The 20,257-nt window shown below is 34.5% G+C and overlaps 2 protein-coding genes across 2 annotated transcripts; one reads left to right on the top strand and one right to left on the bottom strand.

The window, feature by feature from the left end:
• The first annotated feature begins 8,635 nt into the window (after nt 1–8,635).
• LOC123705301 (glycine-rich cell wall structural protein-like) lies at nt 8,636–10,907 on the top strand. Its single transcript, XM_045654036.1, has 3 exons — nt 8,636–8,687; nt 9,167–9,228; nt 9,447–10,907. The coding sequence occupies exons 1-3, from the start codon at nt 8,670–8,672 to the stop codon at nt 10,771–10,773; spliced, it is 1,407 nt and encodes a 468-aa protein (XP_045509992.1). The 5' UTR covers nt 8,636–8,669; the 3' UTR covers nt 10,774–10,907.
• Nucleotides 10,908–13,378: 2,471 nt separating this feature from the next.
• LOC123705297 lies at nt 13,379–17,434 on the bottom strand. Its single transcript, XM_045654033.1, has 3 exons — nt 17,346–17,434; nt 16,212–16,264; nt 13,379–15,514 (listed from the first exon to the last, which is right to left on the bottom strand). The coding sequence occupies exons 1-3, from the start codon at nt 17,361–17,363 to the stop codon at nt 13,498–13,500; spliced, it is 2,088 nt and encodes a 695-aa protein (XP_045509989.1). The 5' UTR covers nt 17,364–17,434; the 3' UTR covers nt 13,379–13,497.
• Between the last annotated feature and the right edge of the window lie 2,823 nt (nt 17,435–20,257).

The raw sequence follows: 20,257 nt of genomic DNA, 5'->3' as shown, positions 1-20,257 counted from the left end.
CTGCAACCAGCCTTATATTTTTTGAACGTGATATAATTATTAATTTATTAGCATATAGTCTTCCAAGCTCGCTTGTGTTTATGCATTTATATTTAACTTTATAATGAGGAATATTATTTTCTTATATTTTATATCCAGTGTTATGCTAGCAGCTATTGATACAAGATTTTTTCTTCCATTTTATTTGAGATGATAAAAGGATTTTTTAATATTACACTACGAGTAAATTCTTCCATGTATACTAAGTGTACTTTCATCAGGTTCTTCCAAATATTATGAAATAATCTTAGATTCAATGATATAACATTATACTGAATATTGATGTTTAAATTCTATTTCTTTCAGAAATCAAAATAAACATAAGATGTTGAAGAAACAATGTATGTACTTATTGATGTTCAGTAATAAATAAATATTTTAAATTGTTGTTTTATTTCACAATACCCCTTTACGTTTTCTGTTTAAATAAAAAACCTAAATGAAAGAATGTGTGTTGGTCCTAGTAACTACACTAGGAAATGTTAAAAAAATTGCATATTACGTGAACGTTAATAATAATTAATTACAGTAGGTAATATATAGAATTAATTTATTCAAATTTACATTCTTACAGGCACCAAGATAGGTGCACAATAACACTTATAACAAATGTATGACGTAACAAAGCCGATAATAGCGCCGCCCACTACATCTTGCCAGTGATGGTGATTATCGCAACATCTACTGAAGCCTATCACAGTAGCCAGCACTATCGGCACAGCACACAAAATAGCAAATCTTATATCATTATACTGCGCACCAAGACGCCCATACAACCACAAACTCAAAAAGCCGAGCGAGCAAAACGAAAAGCTACTATGACCGCTCGGAAACGACTTCCTTCCGTCGATTACGTCCCTAATATTTCCCGTACATACTAATTCAAACGTGACAATGCCATTAGGAAAGCAGCGGTAAAAGAAGTCCGGTCGAGGACGGCATATTACCACTTTGAGCGACTCCGTAAGGAGCGCGTTTGTCAACAACGCTAAAGACCACGCAAGTAATGCGTGCGTACTTTCTACGGAATTCCTTGCTAGTACTAACGGCAGGCATAGGATTACTAGTGGCACAAATAGTATTACAGACATCATAACCCATGCAGGAATTATTGAATCTCGTCTCGGTTTTTTATAGTCGCCAATTAATTCTTCTGGAGTTATGCTGTAGGGTTGTCTTTGAAAATGTTGGTGCACTGATATAACACTTAATAGAAGCAGGATTCGCATAAATATTTCAGATAATAGATTCGGAAATACAGTTCTTATGTTTAACGATGACATGTACAACGCGATAGTGTAATCCATTTAATTGATCGATTATAATTATTTTTGTTCCTTGCATTCTTGAACAGACATTACCACTGCTTATTGATTTGTAGGAAAGTCACCGGTCACCTGTGACAGAATATATTTTTTCTATTTCTATATAATTATGGTGTAGATAAGATATAGCTATGTATACCTACTTGCCGTAGAAGTGCGTAATACCATAATACGCATACGTATAGTGAGTAAACCTAAGAGTAGGTACAAATACAAAAAAAAAAAAAAAAAAAAAAAAAAAATTTTACGATATCTAGGTTTGATCAACTTTGGTACTTAATAATTTTTCAAATAATTTTAAAGTGTAGGTATGTAAGCTTTATATTTTTTAAATGCCGTTAACTTGCTTATTTACGTATGCCCATATAATTAATATTGTATACCGTAACTTCTTTTTAGTAAGAGTTTATTTTAATAATTTATTAACTTTCTCTGAATATTTCGGTATGAGGAACTTTTGAAATATAGGTGGGGGTGATGATTTATTAATTGTTATTTAAGATTTTAACGACCTCCTGGCAGGCAATCCAGGTTGGTTCCTACATAACAATTAATTGGTATACAGCACTTATCATTTCTCCCCTCATTTTAGGTTTTGTGGAACGTAGTTTATTCTGTTGGAATGATCTCCCAATTTATTTGGTTTATTCAACCAAAATAATCGGCCCCGCCTGCTCTCCCGCCTTTCTCATTCCACACGCAAATACATGGCCTTTGTGTCTCACAAGCAATCTTATATAATAATCAAAAGCCGTGGGCAAAACCCGTTTAAGTGTATCCAGCAATAAGGAAATTTCCGAAGCAACTAATCACAAAATGCAACATAAATTGAGCTTGAATAACTGGATGGTTACAACTTCACAAGATATGCGACTGTTTATCTGCAATATCACGTCCTGTTATGCGTTACGTATTGTTGAGACATGTGTGATATTATTTAAAAAGTTTATTGCAGTTCATACAATACTTCATAGTTCTTGGAAACAAGGCGGAAACTAAATTGTTGTAAGAGAAAAATTCCATCAAGATAGAAATTACCTACACTAAGCTACAGTTCCATGAAATGTTTAAAAAAGCTCTAGGGTGTAAAATAAATGTAATATTTTTTTTAGTCATAGACTACCTACCTACTTAGTTACTCATATATTTTTTGGTTTAATTGGATATATTATGAAATTACCTTCAATTAACTACAACCATGAAATGTTTAAAAAGCTCTAGGGTGTATATGTAATATTTTATTTAGTCATAGTCTAGTTACTTATTCGTACTGTTTTGGTGGAACGGGAACTATGCGGGTTTTTCTTTGACAGCGCGGGCGAAGCCGCGGGCGGAAACCTAGTTGTAAATAATTGAAGCAATAGTTTGGCAATTATTGTAATAAGTACTAAACATAATTGTTAAATTATACAATGATGTTTACCTCAGCCACTTTTGCATTCACTCGAGGCCTATAAGACGTGGTAGGTACTTTAACGTAAAGTGTGTCAATTAAAACTAGATCGTTATTTATTGTATTATAATGTACCTATTAGGAGAATGGGAGATCTTACAAAACTTTGTTTATTTCGCCTTTTGCCGGTATCTAAGCTTCTGAAAGCTTCTGTTCAAGAAAATAATTACCTATAGAGGATAATTTGGTCATATTATTTAATTTAGAATAATGATAATAAACATTAAAAAGTGAATCTTTGAATTTGTTTAAAGAAAAAATCACCAGATCGTAACTAATTATGTCTAGATAAGTTTTAGGTAGATAATTACAACTGTAGATATAATTAGAGAAGAATTAATTAAAGAGAAAGTTTTATTAATGAGTGCTGGTTGCTACTTGTAATTAGGTGGAATTTCGAAATATTATCGGAACACAATAATGACCCGAAAAACAAATTGTGAGGGCGCATTGAGCAATCCGGAAGCCGACAGGAGGTATTAAAATAAAAAGTGAATGTACGCACGTAATATCTTCTATAATTATTATTATACTTATATTTATACGCAATGAAATGTTGCCTTTGAAGATCCGCGGTGATGAACTGTTGATGCTGTTATGTCAGAGTCTTGTTAGGTCGAAAATTGCATGCGCGTGAAGACTGCGAATATATTGGTTTATTTAATTGATATTTTCCATGACTATCTATTATATATATATATTGATATGGTTATGGAGAATATTAGCGGAGCGATTGTCGTCTCTAAACTTATAAGGAACAAAGCCTTGCGTCGAGGCTTTGTTATTCATAACACATTCATTTTTTTAAAGTATGTCTAGCTCATAAATTGTCGATTAATAAAATTTTAATAATTAGAATTTAGTACCTATATGAAATTAAGGATATTATATCATTAATTGTAAATAGATACTTGTATAGGTATAGAACTTTCCGTCAAATTATATAATTTACTTACTATATGTAGAGCCGTAGATTAATGTATCTATGCAGGATTACCCCATTTAAAAAAATATGTTATGTGTCTTACAATCTCGTTTATTAACACGAATAATATGTATTTATTACCACATAAAACAAAAAAGTACAAAGGAATTATAATTTTAAGTAAACCGCTCTATCGCTTTCCGCCCCGCTCATCAAGACGCGTATTTACAACCACAGACTAATAATAATATACTACGTATACAACGAAAGTAAAGTGAACTTACACCAAATTGAATAAACACTTAACACCGAATTTTAAAAACATTACATAAAAATTTAAGAGATTATTCATTTATAGTATTAACCTACTAGCCTCCTTACTTTTACGGATTTGCTATTTATTCTGCATAATTAACGATAACTTTAGCAAACAATAAATATATTTCGAATTCTAATGTTAAAGTGAGGGTAATACTTAATTATAATAATTAATGAATAAAAGTGATGTGTACGTTTTGATATCGATTTGAATTAATTTATCTATCGATACCATTATAGAGCAATGTCGGAGAAAACGTTTCTAATATTATGTTTCTAATGATAATCATTTGATTTTATTATTATTAGATATACCGTCTATATTCATATAGTAATTAATACACCTATTACCTAGCTAGGCAATAATTCATAACTTTATGTAAATTCGCAGGCACGTCTACGTTACGCGCGCCACTTTGTCTGTTAGATGCGATTTTTTATTATCTGATTTAGTTTACTTATGCAAAAATAAAAATAAAAGTAAAGTAATAGGCTAATGTTCCATCTGAAATAAAAAAATTAATTAAATAAAATAAAAAATAAATAACAAATAAAAAATGAAAATATTTAAAAAAGTGATTGGTCTGTTCTATTTATTGTTTATATTAATATAATATACTTACTTACTGAACTGACTAATTAGAACTATCTAAAGTAATACATAGATACGATATCAAAGCATCATAAAAAAGACAATAGGATACGATGTTCCAACACTTGTTACAATTTTACAGACAATGAATTCAAGGCATTAATTAAGTTGAGTAACGCCTATTAAATAATAATCTCTCACATAGTTTACGTAACTTAATTATTCTTAGATAAAAACTATTATACAATTACGTAAAAATATATAATAAATATTAGTAGTTTTTACGCAAAAACTTGGCTACTTTTACTGCAGCTGAAATGTGCAAGTGTTGAAATGAAATCAATCTTTATGTTGTCTCTTTTATTTTAGACTAGCTGCTCCGCGCGGTTTCACCCCCGTGGCTCAACTTCTGTTGGTCGTAGCGTGATGATATATAGCCTATAACCTTCCTCGGTAAATGGGCTATCTAACACAGAAGAATTCTTCAAATCGGACCAGTCGTTCCCGAGATTAGCGCGTTCAAACAAACAAACTAACTCTTCAGCTTTATAATATTAGTATAGATTATACTGAATGGGGAAATCTCAGGGAAGTTTCCCACAGAAGAGCTTGCATCTTGAAGTCTATAGAAGTCATAATATAAGATAAAATTTAATTTCTTTAAATTTAAAAAAAAAATTGGTTAATTAATCTAAATAAGGAAAGGCTAAAGCTTTTATTATTGTAGAGTCAGATTCTTTAATAGCTCATTTAAATAATTATAAGTAAGTGAAGGCAATTGCATATTCATACTCTCAGTTTTTCACCAATAGCTTCAAGACTATTTAGTTACAATGGCTTTGTTTTTTGAGTTTAATCCAGATCCAAGTCATGGCAACCAGCTTGTCTGTACAAATATGAACAAATTAATATTTCTTGATATTAGATAGTTAGTAGAGATACACAAGGTAGGTCTTGCTATGCAGGCAGCAAAGAACATTATAATCACAAGAATGTGTTTTCAAAGATATTACATACAAAGCGTTTGTTTATCAATTTACCTTGTCTAATGGTCTTCCTTATGACTTTGAGTTGATAATTTCATAGTAAATATGCATATGTTCCACAGTTAACAATATTTAGTGAAAGGCTATCAAGTGTTTAAAAAACTTAGCAGTTATTGAAATGTCAATGACGTTATATAATGGTATCATAATGGTTCTTAGGTGTAGGAAATATGTGTAAGGCTAGAAACAAATCAACGGCTTTTCATGTTGAACTCAAGAGGATGTTTAGTAGCAAATATTCTTAGTCATAGGTCGAACACCTTCGTCAAATAGAATAATGTCTTGGGTTCTTTGTTTTCCTCGATTGTTTCCGTGGTTAGGATACTCTCACGTTTAGATAAGCTTACAAAGACAGGAACTGTTTTTAATATTCTCGAACATTAAAATTAATACACGTCTCAATTGAACAACGATTTAGAGATAAAACATGACCGCCACATTAAGGTCTGTCGCCTAACTGCAATAAAATCACAGTTATATTCGTTTTACTAATACTTGAGAAACTGTTCTTATAAAATGACAAACTTTTTTTTATATGAGTTCATGTCGTAGTATATTTTCTTCCCGTCTGGACTGGACCTTAATGTGATGGATGCACGGACATAAGCTTTCATTTATCGTGCATAATCTGTTCGATACAACTATTTGCTTCACGATGCATATTTGCTATGTTTCTGTACAGCTTTTTCCATACACACGTTCTTAATTATCGCTTACCTATATTTAGAAATTATAATCAAATTAACTAAATACGGAGGTGTGCGCGTAACATTTGCACCCATATAGCCTAAAAAACTAATAATTTTGTTTTGGATATGACTTTAAAGGACCGGCCTTTAGATACTTCACGTTAATCCTAGTCCCCATTCCATAGCGTTCTTAAAAGTTATTGGAGATTTAAAGGCTGTATGGAGAAAGTAATAGAATCGATAATATGAATTGCATTCCCAAATGAAAGTTCGTAGTATTTTGCGTTAAACCTCTATAGGAAGTCTAGCTCGGTATGGAGATTAGATTAATGACTGCAAGGCGCAGGTCGAATTCCACAAATTGTTATCTAACTCTTTAGTTCTTGTGAATCATCATGGTAATTTAGAATGGAAAATTTAAAAAAAAATTACGAAACTGCAAAAGCTCCTACTGACGACTGAGTAACTGCTATCAAAAGCTCATAAACGTAAAAAATAATAGAAACAGTGAACAAAATTTAGTAATTGAATGTTTTGGATACTTTTACCAATGTTATTTATTTATTGATTTACTAGCTTCCGCCCGCGACTCCGTCCGCGCGGATGTCGGTCTTCGCGTGGATGGTTATTTCTCCATTTTGAGTACCTCTGTCAATAACATCTTATAAATATCTATTGGACCCAATTCCCAAATACGGCTAGGCCTATAATAATACGCAACGTGTGTTCGCGGTTCTACGGAACAACGTCTATGGATAAAACTGAAAAATTAAGATTTATTTCTATTTATTTCTACGTATTTTTCCAGGATAAAAAGTATCCTATTTTACGCCCAGGATAATAAGGTATAATTATACCAAGTTTCATCGAAATCGAACTGCTAGTTTTCACGTGATGCCTTCACATACAGACAGACAGACAGACAGACAGACAGACAGACAGACAAAAATTTTTTTAATCACATATTTGGGTTTGGTATCGATCCAGTAACACCCCCTGCTATTTATTTTTTCAATATTTTCAATGTACAGAATTGACCCTTCTACAGATTTATTATATGTATAGATTTGGTCAACCAACATTTGTTTACAATGATTCTTAAATATAAATATTATTATATTATAACATATAGTTCTTGCGATAAAGTAACAAATAATTAATTAGAGGTTAACACAGCATGCGCCAATTATACAGAGCTATTTCTTTACATATTAAATACAATTCAAGCTTATTGTTATTATTAAAAGAATAAGAATTTTTTATTAATAGATATTTTTACGAGTTTGATCCCAAACTATATATTACTAGAAGATAGATTGGTACTTGGCAGCGATATACATTTTTAAACAATTTTTTTAAAATGTATATTTTACCTACAATCTCGCATAACATACTGAACGGATTTTGATGAATCTTGACGTGAATATAGATTAAAGTCTAAATTAACACATAAGCTTTTTAACCGAATACTACGCGAAGTCGCGGGCACATGTTAGTATTCAATAATTATGGAACTCTAAGCACTTCCTAGTACGAGTAATCTTGTGTTAATTTGATACATATGTGAATTTTTGCAGGATGTTACCTATGTTTGTTATTCAATCACTTCAATGCAAAGATACAGGATTACGGCAATGTTTTGCTTTATAGGGAAAAAGGAAGGATAACGAATACATATTAAATTTACACGTAACATTCCTTTTGAATTATATAGGTATTTTTTACAGAGAAAATTATCTTTTTATAGTACGTATAACAAAAAATGTGTCATTGCATGTTTTGGATAGTGACTTATACATTCCAATTTCTTTTCATCTTTCTTGTGAACTTGAACTCAATTATTAAAAAATTATAACTAAAGTAAATTGTGTAAAAATATTCCTTTAAAGCTCTTGTACGTGCTTTTTCCCTAAAATCGAATTGTTCTAAAAAGTCTTCGTAAATAACGTCCTAACGCAATACTATGGGAAATAACTCATGGGAACATGTAACTAATAATATATAATTGTGCAGCTTACGTTAGACAGTAAGAGGTGATTCCACAAAAGGACATAGTAACCCTTTTCCCGTAATTAGGGCCGGTACAGTACTTACCTATCGATATAACAAGAGCAGTGTTTTCTAAGCGTTAGTTCCTATATAATTACTATAATCCAGCTGAGATTTATTTTCAAAGTTGGCGCAGAGGGGTGCTGTACATTCACTGTCATATAAAAGCCACGCGTTGAGAGCAAAGTGTATAGACCATCTGAAGAACACGGCGAGGATAGCTGCTACTCATCATGGCTTCCTATTTCGCCGTGAGTAATTTTTCAATTTGGTTATGGAAAAATACGAATGTGAAAAGTCTTTGTTTGTGTGGGAATTGTTCTGGATTTGGGGTTGTGCGTGTGTGCGTGACGGCGATGTGCTTTTGTTTGTTGGAGTGTTGTTTATGTATAGTTTTAATTGGAACAATATTGATAATGTTTAACATTTACATTTGTCATGATAATTTGTCAAAATTGTAATTTATGTTATTAACTTGTAATGTGTCCTAAATGTTATCTAAATAAGAGAGTCAAAGATTTACCACTTTAAATGTCCGCTTAGTAGCCGAAATTACATTTTAATTTGATGTTAGCAAAACAGATGAATAAAGATAGCACTTGTATGCATTATCTTATACTTACGTCATTTGTAACGGCGCAAGACATTATCTTGTGGAAGTGGTTCTGACCGCTTTCGTTTTCATACTCTTAGAGGGTTTATGTAACTAAACACGTATTTTGCATTTCAGCTCGGCTGTTTCCTGTTGGCTAGCATTGGCATCAGCTCCGGTACATTCGGTGGACATGAACAGTGAGTAGTTACCATCCGTATTTAATGTATCAATTACGTTTCTATGGCAACCACAAAAAAGTTAGCGCAATTCTAATTTCTATAATGCGGTTCCCACGTATCTAGTTGTCGCGGTAAATGGTGAAAATCTATTGTTTAACCTTTAAGATTTCACTGGAGTTCAAGATAGATAGTTTGTTTTGGTTATTTGAGTTTACAATGTTAATTTCTTGTTGCAGCGTTCACATCCGAGTTCACATACCAGACGACCACCATTCATCGAAAGAAGTAGTCGTTCATGATCACCACGATGACCACGGCGGTGGTGGTGGCGGTGGCTTCGCTGAACACCTTCATGGCGGTTTCGTTGATCACTTGAAAGGTCATGACCACGGACACGGCGGCGGTGGATTTGGCGGTGGATTTGGTGGAGGCTTTGGAGGCCACGATGTAGGTGGCGGCCATGGATACGATTTGGGAGGTGGTCATGATAGCGGCCATGGAGGATTCGGTGGCGGACACGGTCATGACATAGGAGGTGGCCACGGAGGATACGATCTGGGCGGTCACGGCGGAGGATTCGGCGGTGGACATGATATCGGTGGTCACGGAGGCGGATTTGGCGGTGGTCATGATATTGGAGGACACAGTGGTGGATTCGGAGGTGGTCATGGAGGTGGTCACGATATCGGCGGTGGATACGGAGGTGGTTTTGGCGGCGGTCACGGAGGCGGTCATGATATCGGCGGTGGTTTTGGCGGTGGTCACGGAGGCGGTCATGATATCGGCGGCGGGTTTGGCGGTGGTCACGGAGGCGGTCACGACATCGGTGGTGGATTTGGAGGTGGCCACGGAGGTGGGCATGATATCGGCGGCGGGTTCGGCGGTGGTCACGATATCGGTGGTGGATTCGGAGGTGGTCACGGCGGTGGATTTGGAGGAGGCCACAGTAGCGGTCACGATCTAGGTGGTTACGGAGGCAGTTTCGGCGGGGGTCACGGAGGTGGTGATCTAGGCGGCCATGGTGGTAGTTTTGGCGGTGGTCACGATATAGGGGGTGACCATGGTAGTTTCGACCTAGGCGGCCACGGAGGCGGTGGCCATGGAGGATTCAGCGCTAGCATTGGCGGCCATGGAGGTTTTGGTGGAGACCACGGTCACGGCGGCGGTTTCAGCGGCGGTAACAGCTTAGACATCGGTGGCGGCGGATACGGTCACGATGATCATGGGAGCAGTTACTCCAGCCATGGTTCCGGTCACGACAGTTACACAGTCGCATTAGCTGGTAGCCATGGCTCCGGCGGTCTGGGCGACTTTGGTGGTCATGACAGTTATTCAAGCGGAGGTGGTGGCCACGGAGGAGATAGCTACAGCGTCGGCCACAGTTCTGGTGGCTTCAGCCACGGTGACTACAGTATAGGCGCTGGTGGTGGTCACGGAGGTGGCATTGGAGGAGGCGACTTTGGCGGTCATGGCCACAGCTCTGGAGGTCACAGTTTCGGAGACAGCTACACGAACGCTATCAGCGCAGGCCACGGAGGCGGTCCGTACCACAAGAGAAAATAATTTCTAAATCCACTAAGTCATAGCTTCCCTGAAGCCTACCCAGTATTAAGGACTGATGTCAATGTAAATATAAATAGGTTTAGAAATAAGTTATTGTTATGTTATGTTTGGGAGTAAATTGTTATTATTATTAATTTTGCGTTTTATTGCTTGATTGCTAACTGTTATTGTACTGTGACAAGCTCAGCGACTTTTTGTTTTTATTGTATGCGAATTATCATTATTTAGCATCTATTTTGCTCTGAGCTCAAATATTTATTCTCATGTGTAAAAATCATTCAACTATAACAATCACAAGATCCCGGGTTCAATTCCCTGCACAGAAGTTATTGTAGATTGCTTTCACTATTTCAAAGTAAGTAAACATTGATAGAAAATTCTTTTTTTTTATTAATTTCATGTGAAATTTTAGCTTTCTCGATTCGAAATTATACTTGCAAATATCTAACCAAGAAAAGCCTTAAAGCTCAACTTACTAATAAAATTCACAAAGAGTACGTTAACAGAGTGTTAATAAAAAATTCTCAATAAATTCAATGTAATATCTTATTATGGTTGTTTATAGAAATCCTATAATCCTTCAATTAGCAACAATAATAAAATAAAGGAGTAGGTAATAAAACTTCTGTTCAATAAATAAACCGCATTCACCACACTTGTGGTTAACCATTTCAATTTGAAAATCATACATGTATCACTTTTTTGAACATATACCAAATATGAAGCATGAAGTAATAAGATACATATTATGTATTAATTAGTTAGTTACATACTAAAATAGTGGCGTAGTGATTATATATTTTTCTTCCTATTGGTGATAGACGAAGAAAAGTTGTTTTGAAATCAGATGCATGAATAGAAAAGCGAAGCGAAACTTCCCGATCATAATGTAATTCCACAAACATTTTCTAAAAGTATTGCTTGAGATATCGCAAAAGGGTAAATAAGATGGATGATTCTTGACATGGGATACAAAGAAAAATCTTAAAATATATTAGAGGATAGGAAAGGTAAGACTTTTTGTACCAGATAATCTAATATATAAAATTCTCGTGTCACAGTTTTCGTTGCCATACTCCTCCGAAACGGCTGGACCGATTCCCATGAAATTTTCCGTGCATATCGGGTAAGTCTGAGAATCGGCCAACATCTATTTTTCATATGTAAGTACCACGGGCGAAGCCGGGCCGGACCGCTAGTATAAATTTATAAAATGACACATAAAATAATGGTTGAATGCTTTCTATTGTTTGTTTGTTTAAAATATACTTTACGTTTAATGAATATATGCGAAGCGAAGACAACAATGTGTGGCGAAGCTATTGACTTGAATAAATACAAAAGGAAATCATTAAAACACGTTGCAAATCGTTTTCGGTAACCGATGCAGAGTAAACTATAATTATGTGCAGCGAACAAAACAGTTATGTAACACATTAAGCTCGTACAAAACACTAACTCTTTATATAATTGATACGTGAAAGTATACGAGGAAACGGCCATTCATAAACTTAACATAACAACAAGATATAAGATAACATTTGGCTGGTTTTGCTCTATATCATTAATAACGAAAATTTGATGATTGTTCCTTTGAAAAAAACGAGAACACTTCCGCTTTTGTTTCACTTCAAAAATTTTGTTTCGGCAACATACCAACAGTGATATTTAAATGTAAATAGATTATGATGATATATTAAGTGTAAGAAGAAGAATGTTTTCTAAAATAACTTCAGCAAAAATTTACAAACAATTTGAAAAACTATTAACACCATTGAAAACGAAACTCAACACGCTTGTGTATGACATATTATATTATATGTATATACTATACATGTAGGTAATGCAGTAAGACTTATTGATTACATCAAGCAATGTACCATGAACTTACCAGTTTATGTAACATCAAAGTGAAGGGCGACCACGAAAGCTCCTCCGCTTCTCATGACCTTTGTCGAAAGTTACATTTCCTATACAATTTTTCTTAAGTTGCTCATTTGCCATAAAATTTTTCTTAAGTATTTTTTGTGGTTGTGGAAAATTCACCTGTTGATCTCTAATTCTTTGTTCATTATGTAGATTAGTTTGGTATTAGAGATAGTAAGTTGAAATATTTATTTATTTTGAACAAAAAATATTACATAATATTTGCAAGGGATATTTCTGGATGTTATCTGTGTTTATTAATTATTGTTAACATTTCAGATACACATTTTGTAAATATTTTAATAATTTTCAATAGTTCTTAAAATTCTTACCTTACCTTACCTAGAAACTAAAAATATTTTTGTGCAATATTTTACTTGTAAGTAAAACCTACAACCTAGTAAGATTGTAGGTTCTACGATGAATATTTTTTTTAATCTATAAAATATTTACATACCTTACTATTATGTTATCATAAACTCTTTGTTATGCATAAGTGCTATTTTGTTGTCGTAGGCGCCAAAAATGGTATTGAAATAAGTCAAGTCCAGCTTTTAGTTTAAATTTTTTTACTTATATCTTCTAAGAATTCGTATAAAATGCATGAATTCCATTATGTGGTATATTATTTACAGGAAACAATGAATACTCGATTTCAATAAATAAGTTATCTCAGCATTAAGTTACGAAACATTATTATCACACTAGAATTATAATTTCAGGCACGAGTAGAGCTAAGATCACGTTCTTTTTAAACTACCACTTATTCTAATAATAATAATTTAATGGTCCATATCACTAGAGTTTGTCACCATATTTAAGTTTACCTCTCACTGTTGTGGGATTGTTGTTTTGACTGTATGGGTGAAAATTTGCCTCTCTTATGTTTTTGGCGTCTCTTGATTCTGATACTTGATTTTCCGTAGTATCTTTATTTTGATGGTTATACTGATTAGGTTGTGTTGGAACAGTCGCTTCTGAAGTTGGTGTAGTCGATTGACTAGGAGCTTCCGCGTACTGGAAATTATTATTCGACGCTTCGGGTAAACTTATCGGTTGATCTTGTATCGACTTCGAATTCAAATACGAAACAATATCGTGTATAGGAGACGAAGACTTGTGCGTTAGAGGTGTAGGTGTGACTACATTCGATGATGATGGCTGATCAAATAAATCTAGATTATCCAAAGCAGTTGGAGTGCCATCATTAATCATTGCAGGGTCGCTTCCCAAATGATTTATGTAGGTTACATGATCCTTACCCCTAAAACTCATGTTTTGAGTTGATACTGACTTCTTTTTTTCCTTATGAGGTGATAACGTAAAGCTCCCGCTATCATTTTTGTCTTCTGATGCGAAAAAATTAGATGAGGATGATGCGAATGTGTCATATTCAAAGTTGTTAGCGTAGTTATCTTTAAAATTTACGAATGGGTCTTTAAATTTCGACGAACTTCCTGGAGCAGATGCGGAATTTACAAAATTATTTGGCTTGTAATCATGCACGACTGATGAAGACACGCTAAAAGGTGACGAGGCACTTGATGATCTAAATTCGTTTGGTGATTTTCCGTAATAAGTCACTTGGTTCCGCGGTTTAGTGTTACTATTTTTAAACGTTAAGTCAGATAGAGATCTATAACTACCTTCTTCAGCAGTTGCTTCAAAACCGCTTGGTGTGATTGAGGGTCTTGGTATTTTTTTCTGTCGATTATTGTCTGTGAATATTCCTTCATAGTAAGAGTAATCGTTTGATACAGGCTTTATTGGCTTCTTATATTTTGCTGCTTTAGCTTTAGCTAAATTTTTAAGTGTGCTTAATCTTATACCTTGCCCATTATATGATACTTTCGGAGGCAAGCTCATTGGATCTTTTGTTATATCAAGACCTGAAGGTATTTCTCCGTGATCATGATATATGTGATCATGAGTTACCTCTCGTGGATTATAGGCAGCGTATTCAAAGTGTGCAGGAGACGCCATTGTGCCCAAAGCTGCCAAACCTGCAAATGGATGTCTGGGAATGGCAAAAATTGCTTGAGCGCCCTTAAATGGATAGGCCGGAGCTGGTCTCGCATAGGCTGGCAAAGCAGCTATAGGATCAACTCCAACTAAGTTCGGTATTTTTGAATTTCCATCAAAAAGTACTTTGTGAATATGTTCTTCGCTATAAGTGTGTATGTGCTCAGTGTCACCATCGATAATTTTTTCAACTCTTGGAGGTTTTCTTACTTTTCTGATTGTTGCTGAACCATCAACATCGGAATAAAACTGTTCATGGAATGGGGAAACTGGATGCTCGCCTTCTATCAGAGGTCCCGCCGGAGCCGGCCTACGTCGAGCCGGAAGCCGTTTCGGTTTGCTTTTCTTGACTACCTTTTTCCGTGGGGGCTCATTTAGTTTAATAATTTTAACACGTTTAGGTGGGTGACCTGACCCGATGGGAACAGCTGGGGCGGAAAACCCTGACGGAGCAAAATTGTCCGAAGGCTCTGAAGGTGACAGATCATATTCTTGTTCTTCGATCTCAGTGTGCGTTGGACCATAATACCCTCTGGCATGGTACAGAGGTAGCAGATGGGAGGCGGCAGATGAAAGGTTCGGTACGCGATCCTGGTGGTCATCATATATATCATTAATGGGCATGAGGTGGTTCATTCCCGGCAACACGCTGGTCGGTACCGCCACTGATCCTTCCGCGCTCGGCATGTAAGCCGGGGCATATTGTGAGGACGCAGGGTGGTTCGTTATGTATATTTTCTTATGGTGGTGTATGTGCTTCACCTTCTGTGGTAGATGTATGCGTATTTTTTTTCTGTAACAAAAGAAAATTAGAGATGGTATACAAAGATATTCTTGACTATACTAGATTTTATATATGTATATGTACTAAAAGTAAGAGTATGTTTACATGCGGAAGGCATATGTAAAAGGTAATGGTCGTTGCGTTCGCATGCGTGCTCAGCTAGTTTTTACACGTTGTTCCGTCTAGTGTCAATGGACCGGCGCGGCTTTCCCTGTCGCGCCGAGTACCGTCCATCACACGATATTAATTTATTATTAATATGTATAATAAATGATTAATATTTTCATTAAAACACTCTCTATATGACTAATTAATATGTTGATATAAATAGGCTTTAACGGAATCGGTAAGTATTGGATTGTTTTGTTTTTTAATGCCAATCTAATTTTAAAGATCAAAGGTTGTATTCAGTTTATTGACATTACGTAATTCAATCAGGGAGTAATGTATTTGTGAATTAGCTAGGACCCTTCCGAACTGTACAGAATTTTAAAAGTCTCTGCAGGTGAGAGTTGCTATTAAAGCTCTATAGGAGTACATTTTTGACTTCATACTAAAACTTTTACAAAAAAAATTAATCGCAATGCATCGCATCTGAAATTAAACTTCGCTTAGCATAAACAAATTCGCATTTCCTTAAATAAAGTGTTAAATACACGTTAAATTTGCATATTGTTTGTTTTTTTTACAAATAAATGTTACTTACTTAGGTCCATCTGCCTGAATAGAGACAAACGCAACAGCTACAAGAAGAGCGAACTGTAACAATAGAAAATAAACATTAATTAAGTATTCTTCAAATTTATCTATCCATATTGTATAAGGGGTCAAAAGATTTTATCATAATTTCTATCTACTTTTTTAAGTATTCAAATCTTATTTTCTAGCTCTTATCTGTAGCAACTCAGTGGTTATCCATCTTCATTTCAAAGTTAAAGAAAACAAAAAAAATTAAACGAAAATGTCAATAAAATTTTAGAGGTAGCGCACGAGAAACTTTGTCTCCGCAACTATTTTGTCTCTCCCACCCATGGGCTAGTATGAAAGTGCGCGCACGTAGCGACGCAACTCCCCATAGAGTTGATGGGAGAGACAAAATAGTTGCGGAGACAAAATTTGCTCGTGCGCGCTAGTTCTAATATAGTTTCTTCAGTTCAAATTATTCGATTCGAAATTTCGTTCATCATGAAAATTATTATAACAATTGTTTGACAAAAGCTTTCACAGTCCCGTTCAACGTCCCATATAAAATATGCTTTATTAGTAATTTATTTAAATATTTGTTGTTGCTTTGAATAGGTATATAATGAATTTGTTTAAAGAATCTATTCGAGATATTGGTGATATTACAAAGGTTATTCTTGTTTTATTTAAACAATAGATAACTGATATTGGAATTTAGTAGATAACTGAATTAAATTCAAAATTTAAATAAAAAATATTTGTTATATAATGTCCACGTTTGTTTGAATTTGTTTTAATAACTGTGCCACTAAATATAGAGCTTGATTATTTTATAATTTCATTCTTAGTGGATTGCTTTTTACTTGTTTAAACTAACTATGTAATATTATGACTTTATGACAAAGTATATAAATAAATTAATTTATTAAAATCAATTAAGTTTCTCTTTGTCAAATAGAGATCACTTTCTGCATTTAAATATTATAATTTAGGTCAGTTCATTATCACAAGTCCCATTTAAGTATTAGAGCGGACATTAAAAAATCCTGCATCTTCATTTACAGAAACAATTACGCATTTGGCACCCTAAATCCACAAACTCGGCACGACACTTATCACAATCACAAACACAGTCACAGCAACGCGAGATACCGACCAATTTCATCCAATCCATTGTCGCCTTCCACTATTGTCGGAACTTGGGACTAACAATTCGTTTTGCACTCGTTTCACCGCACCGTTGTTGTAGCTCGTATGATAATTATTTGCGTTACGCGTGTTCATTTATAACATTCATTTTCACGCCTGAAAGAGTCCAGTCTTCATGAATGAATGCCATCACTCCTTGGGTTTTCAAATTGTGTTCATCTTTAGTGGGTTTTGATTTACTAGCATTGCCCCGAAACGGATCGTGACATCAGATGTTTTAGAGGTGGCAAATGGCATTATAGCATCTTGGTGTAGCTTTATAAGAATGAACTTCAGGCGGGTCTCTTCGAATAAAATAAATATAGTTTATAACATCGCAACGGATTATTCCTTTGTAGATCCGAATAAATTACCACAATTAAATTAAGTACATTTCAAACAATCGGTATCATAATTGCAATGCAACTATTTACCTAGACATTGGTAAAACAAAATACTAGTTATCAATACAATACAAAATATGTTTCAGTCGTATTCTGATAACCATTACTAATTAAATTATGGTACATCTCACTGCTTCTCTGCAATGGACAGATTTAATTTCAGATAATGCTGATAATGACAATTTAAACCATATGAGTTTCACACATACATTACTAATATACCTATTATATATATCCTCACTAATATTATAAATGCGAAAGTAACTATGTCTGTCAGTCTGTTACTCAATCACGCCTTAACTACTGAACCAATTTGCATGGAATTTGGTATAAAGATATTTTGATACCCTAGAAAGGACATAGGCTACTTTTGATAGGTTTTATCCCAGAAATCCCACGGGAACGGGAACTATGCGGGTTTTTCTTTGACTGCGCGGACGATGCCGCGGGTGGAAAGCTAGTTTTTCTATAATTCCTCTCAGAAAAAACTAAAAATATCGTAGAAACTTCTTTTATATACACCCTGTTGTAACGTATTTGTTGTTGTTTATGTTTTTATCATAATAACATTACCTCAGTTGCCTACCATTATGATATATTATAAATAAACAATTATAACTATTGTAATGTTTACCTAACCGATGTCTTATAAAATCATTGCGTGAACTAGTACCTAATCAGCCGTGATTGTATAAGAGCAGTAAGGCAGAGGGTGTGTTTATGTAAGTATTCATTAGATAGGTAACTGTTTTAATAAGCATTTTTTTAACTCTATAAGTGTATATTAACGAGTAAATATCAGATTATCTAGTTGTATTTTTAAATATAGTTTATAAGACAAGGTATTAACCCATTGAGCCCCGAGCGGCCCGATCGGTCCACGACACAATAGATTTTGTATTGTGTCTGTGATTCCGGGGTCTGAGTTATAAAAGGTGTCAGGTATTACTAAAATGACATATTTTCTGTGTACGGGTTGAATTAAGAGTTCTTCCAAAAAAATTGATACATACTCTTTCCCAGTGATTAAGATTAATAAAAGATAAAAAAAAATGTGTGCGTGTACTAGAGTACACACGTAAGAAGTGAAACTTAGGGATAAGAAAAAATTGACGCGTAACGCAAAAATGTCACGCCTACGGCGTAACGGAAAAATGTCCCGCCTACGGCGTAACGCAAAAATGTCACGCCTACAGCGTAACGCAAAAATGTTACACTAAATTTTTGTCCAACCCCGATAAAGAAGTTTCACTTCAAAAACTGTTTACAAACATGTTGGTGGATTTAGTTTAACATTAAAATATTTAAATTGTAAAGCAACAAGCTCTTTCTCCTTATAGAGCAAGCGTGTCGTCATAATTTCTAGCTGACATCGACTCCGAAATAATAATCTACATTCTGCATAATATCTGTATTTTTCTTACATAATAAATTTAATACGTCATAGTAAATAGTCCTATAAATGGATTAAATAACGCATGTATTCTGATATACGTAAATAATACTTACTAAATAATAATCATAAACCTTTCAAATACCCGCCAGCCAAAAGCTATTCCTTTAACGAGGCAGTTAATGATCGAACATAGTTGTTGAGTTTATTAGACGGCATCTAAGTATGATTAATGTGATAAGGACTGAGAGTCGCTCGGTAAATATCGTTGCATGCGCGGGCGCACGCGATACGAGAGCATCCGCATTACCGCTCAGTGCCAGGGTTAGCGCACATTACGAAAGGAATATGTGGCTACGGGTTGTTTACAAGGAAAATATTATAGTGTAACCTACTGCTAAAATTAGTTTTAACCTTTAAACTGCCACTGTCAAGCGGTGGTCCACAGGTAGAGTCACGGTAGACTAGCAAACCTACTGTGAAAAAAAAAGGTATCAAAAAATGGCATAACATAATATATAGGGCTGACCTCCATGTGGACACCGTTTGACAGCTTCTTCTGATACTGTTATGTATAAGAAATAATCAATATTGGGAGAGTTTAAAAAGCAGACTAGAGTGCATATACATATTTTAGCAGCAGATGATAAAATAAACATTAATTCATATAACACTTCCTAACAAAATATTATTATTATAAATTATCACTATCATATTATCATATCAAAACATTTACATGTCACAACAGATAGCTTTTCAGTTACAAAGTTTCGCACATGCAACTAAAACATGAATTTCCACTTTAAAAACTGTTCTTTATATATTCATCTTAATTATCAACATCCATAACATCCTAGATCTAAACATGTCATTCCTTTTTCATTTCTCTATATTTCCCACTAGCTGTGCCGCGCGGTTTCGCCCGCGTGGCTCCACTCCTGTTTGTCTTAGCGTGATAATATATAGCCTATAACACTCGTGGATAATGAAGCTTTCGAATGGTGAAAGAATTTTTAAAATCGGTATCTGTCCAGTAGTTTATGTCTTATGAGCCTATTCATTACAATCAAACAAAGAAACAAA

Source organism: Colias croceus, chromosome Z (genome assembly GCF_905220415.1).
Source record: "Colias croceus chromosome Z, ilColCroc2.1".
Taxonomy (NCBI): domain Eukaryota; kingdom Metazoa; phylum Arthropoda; class Insecta; order Lepidoptera; family Pieridae; genus Colias; species Colias croceus.
The sequence above is the reverse complement of the archived record's forward strand: the minus strand, read 5'-3'. Positions and strand labels throughout refer to the sequence as shown.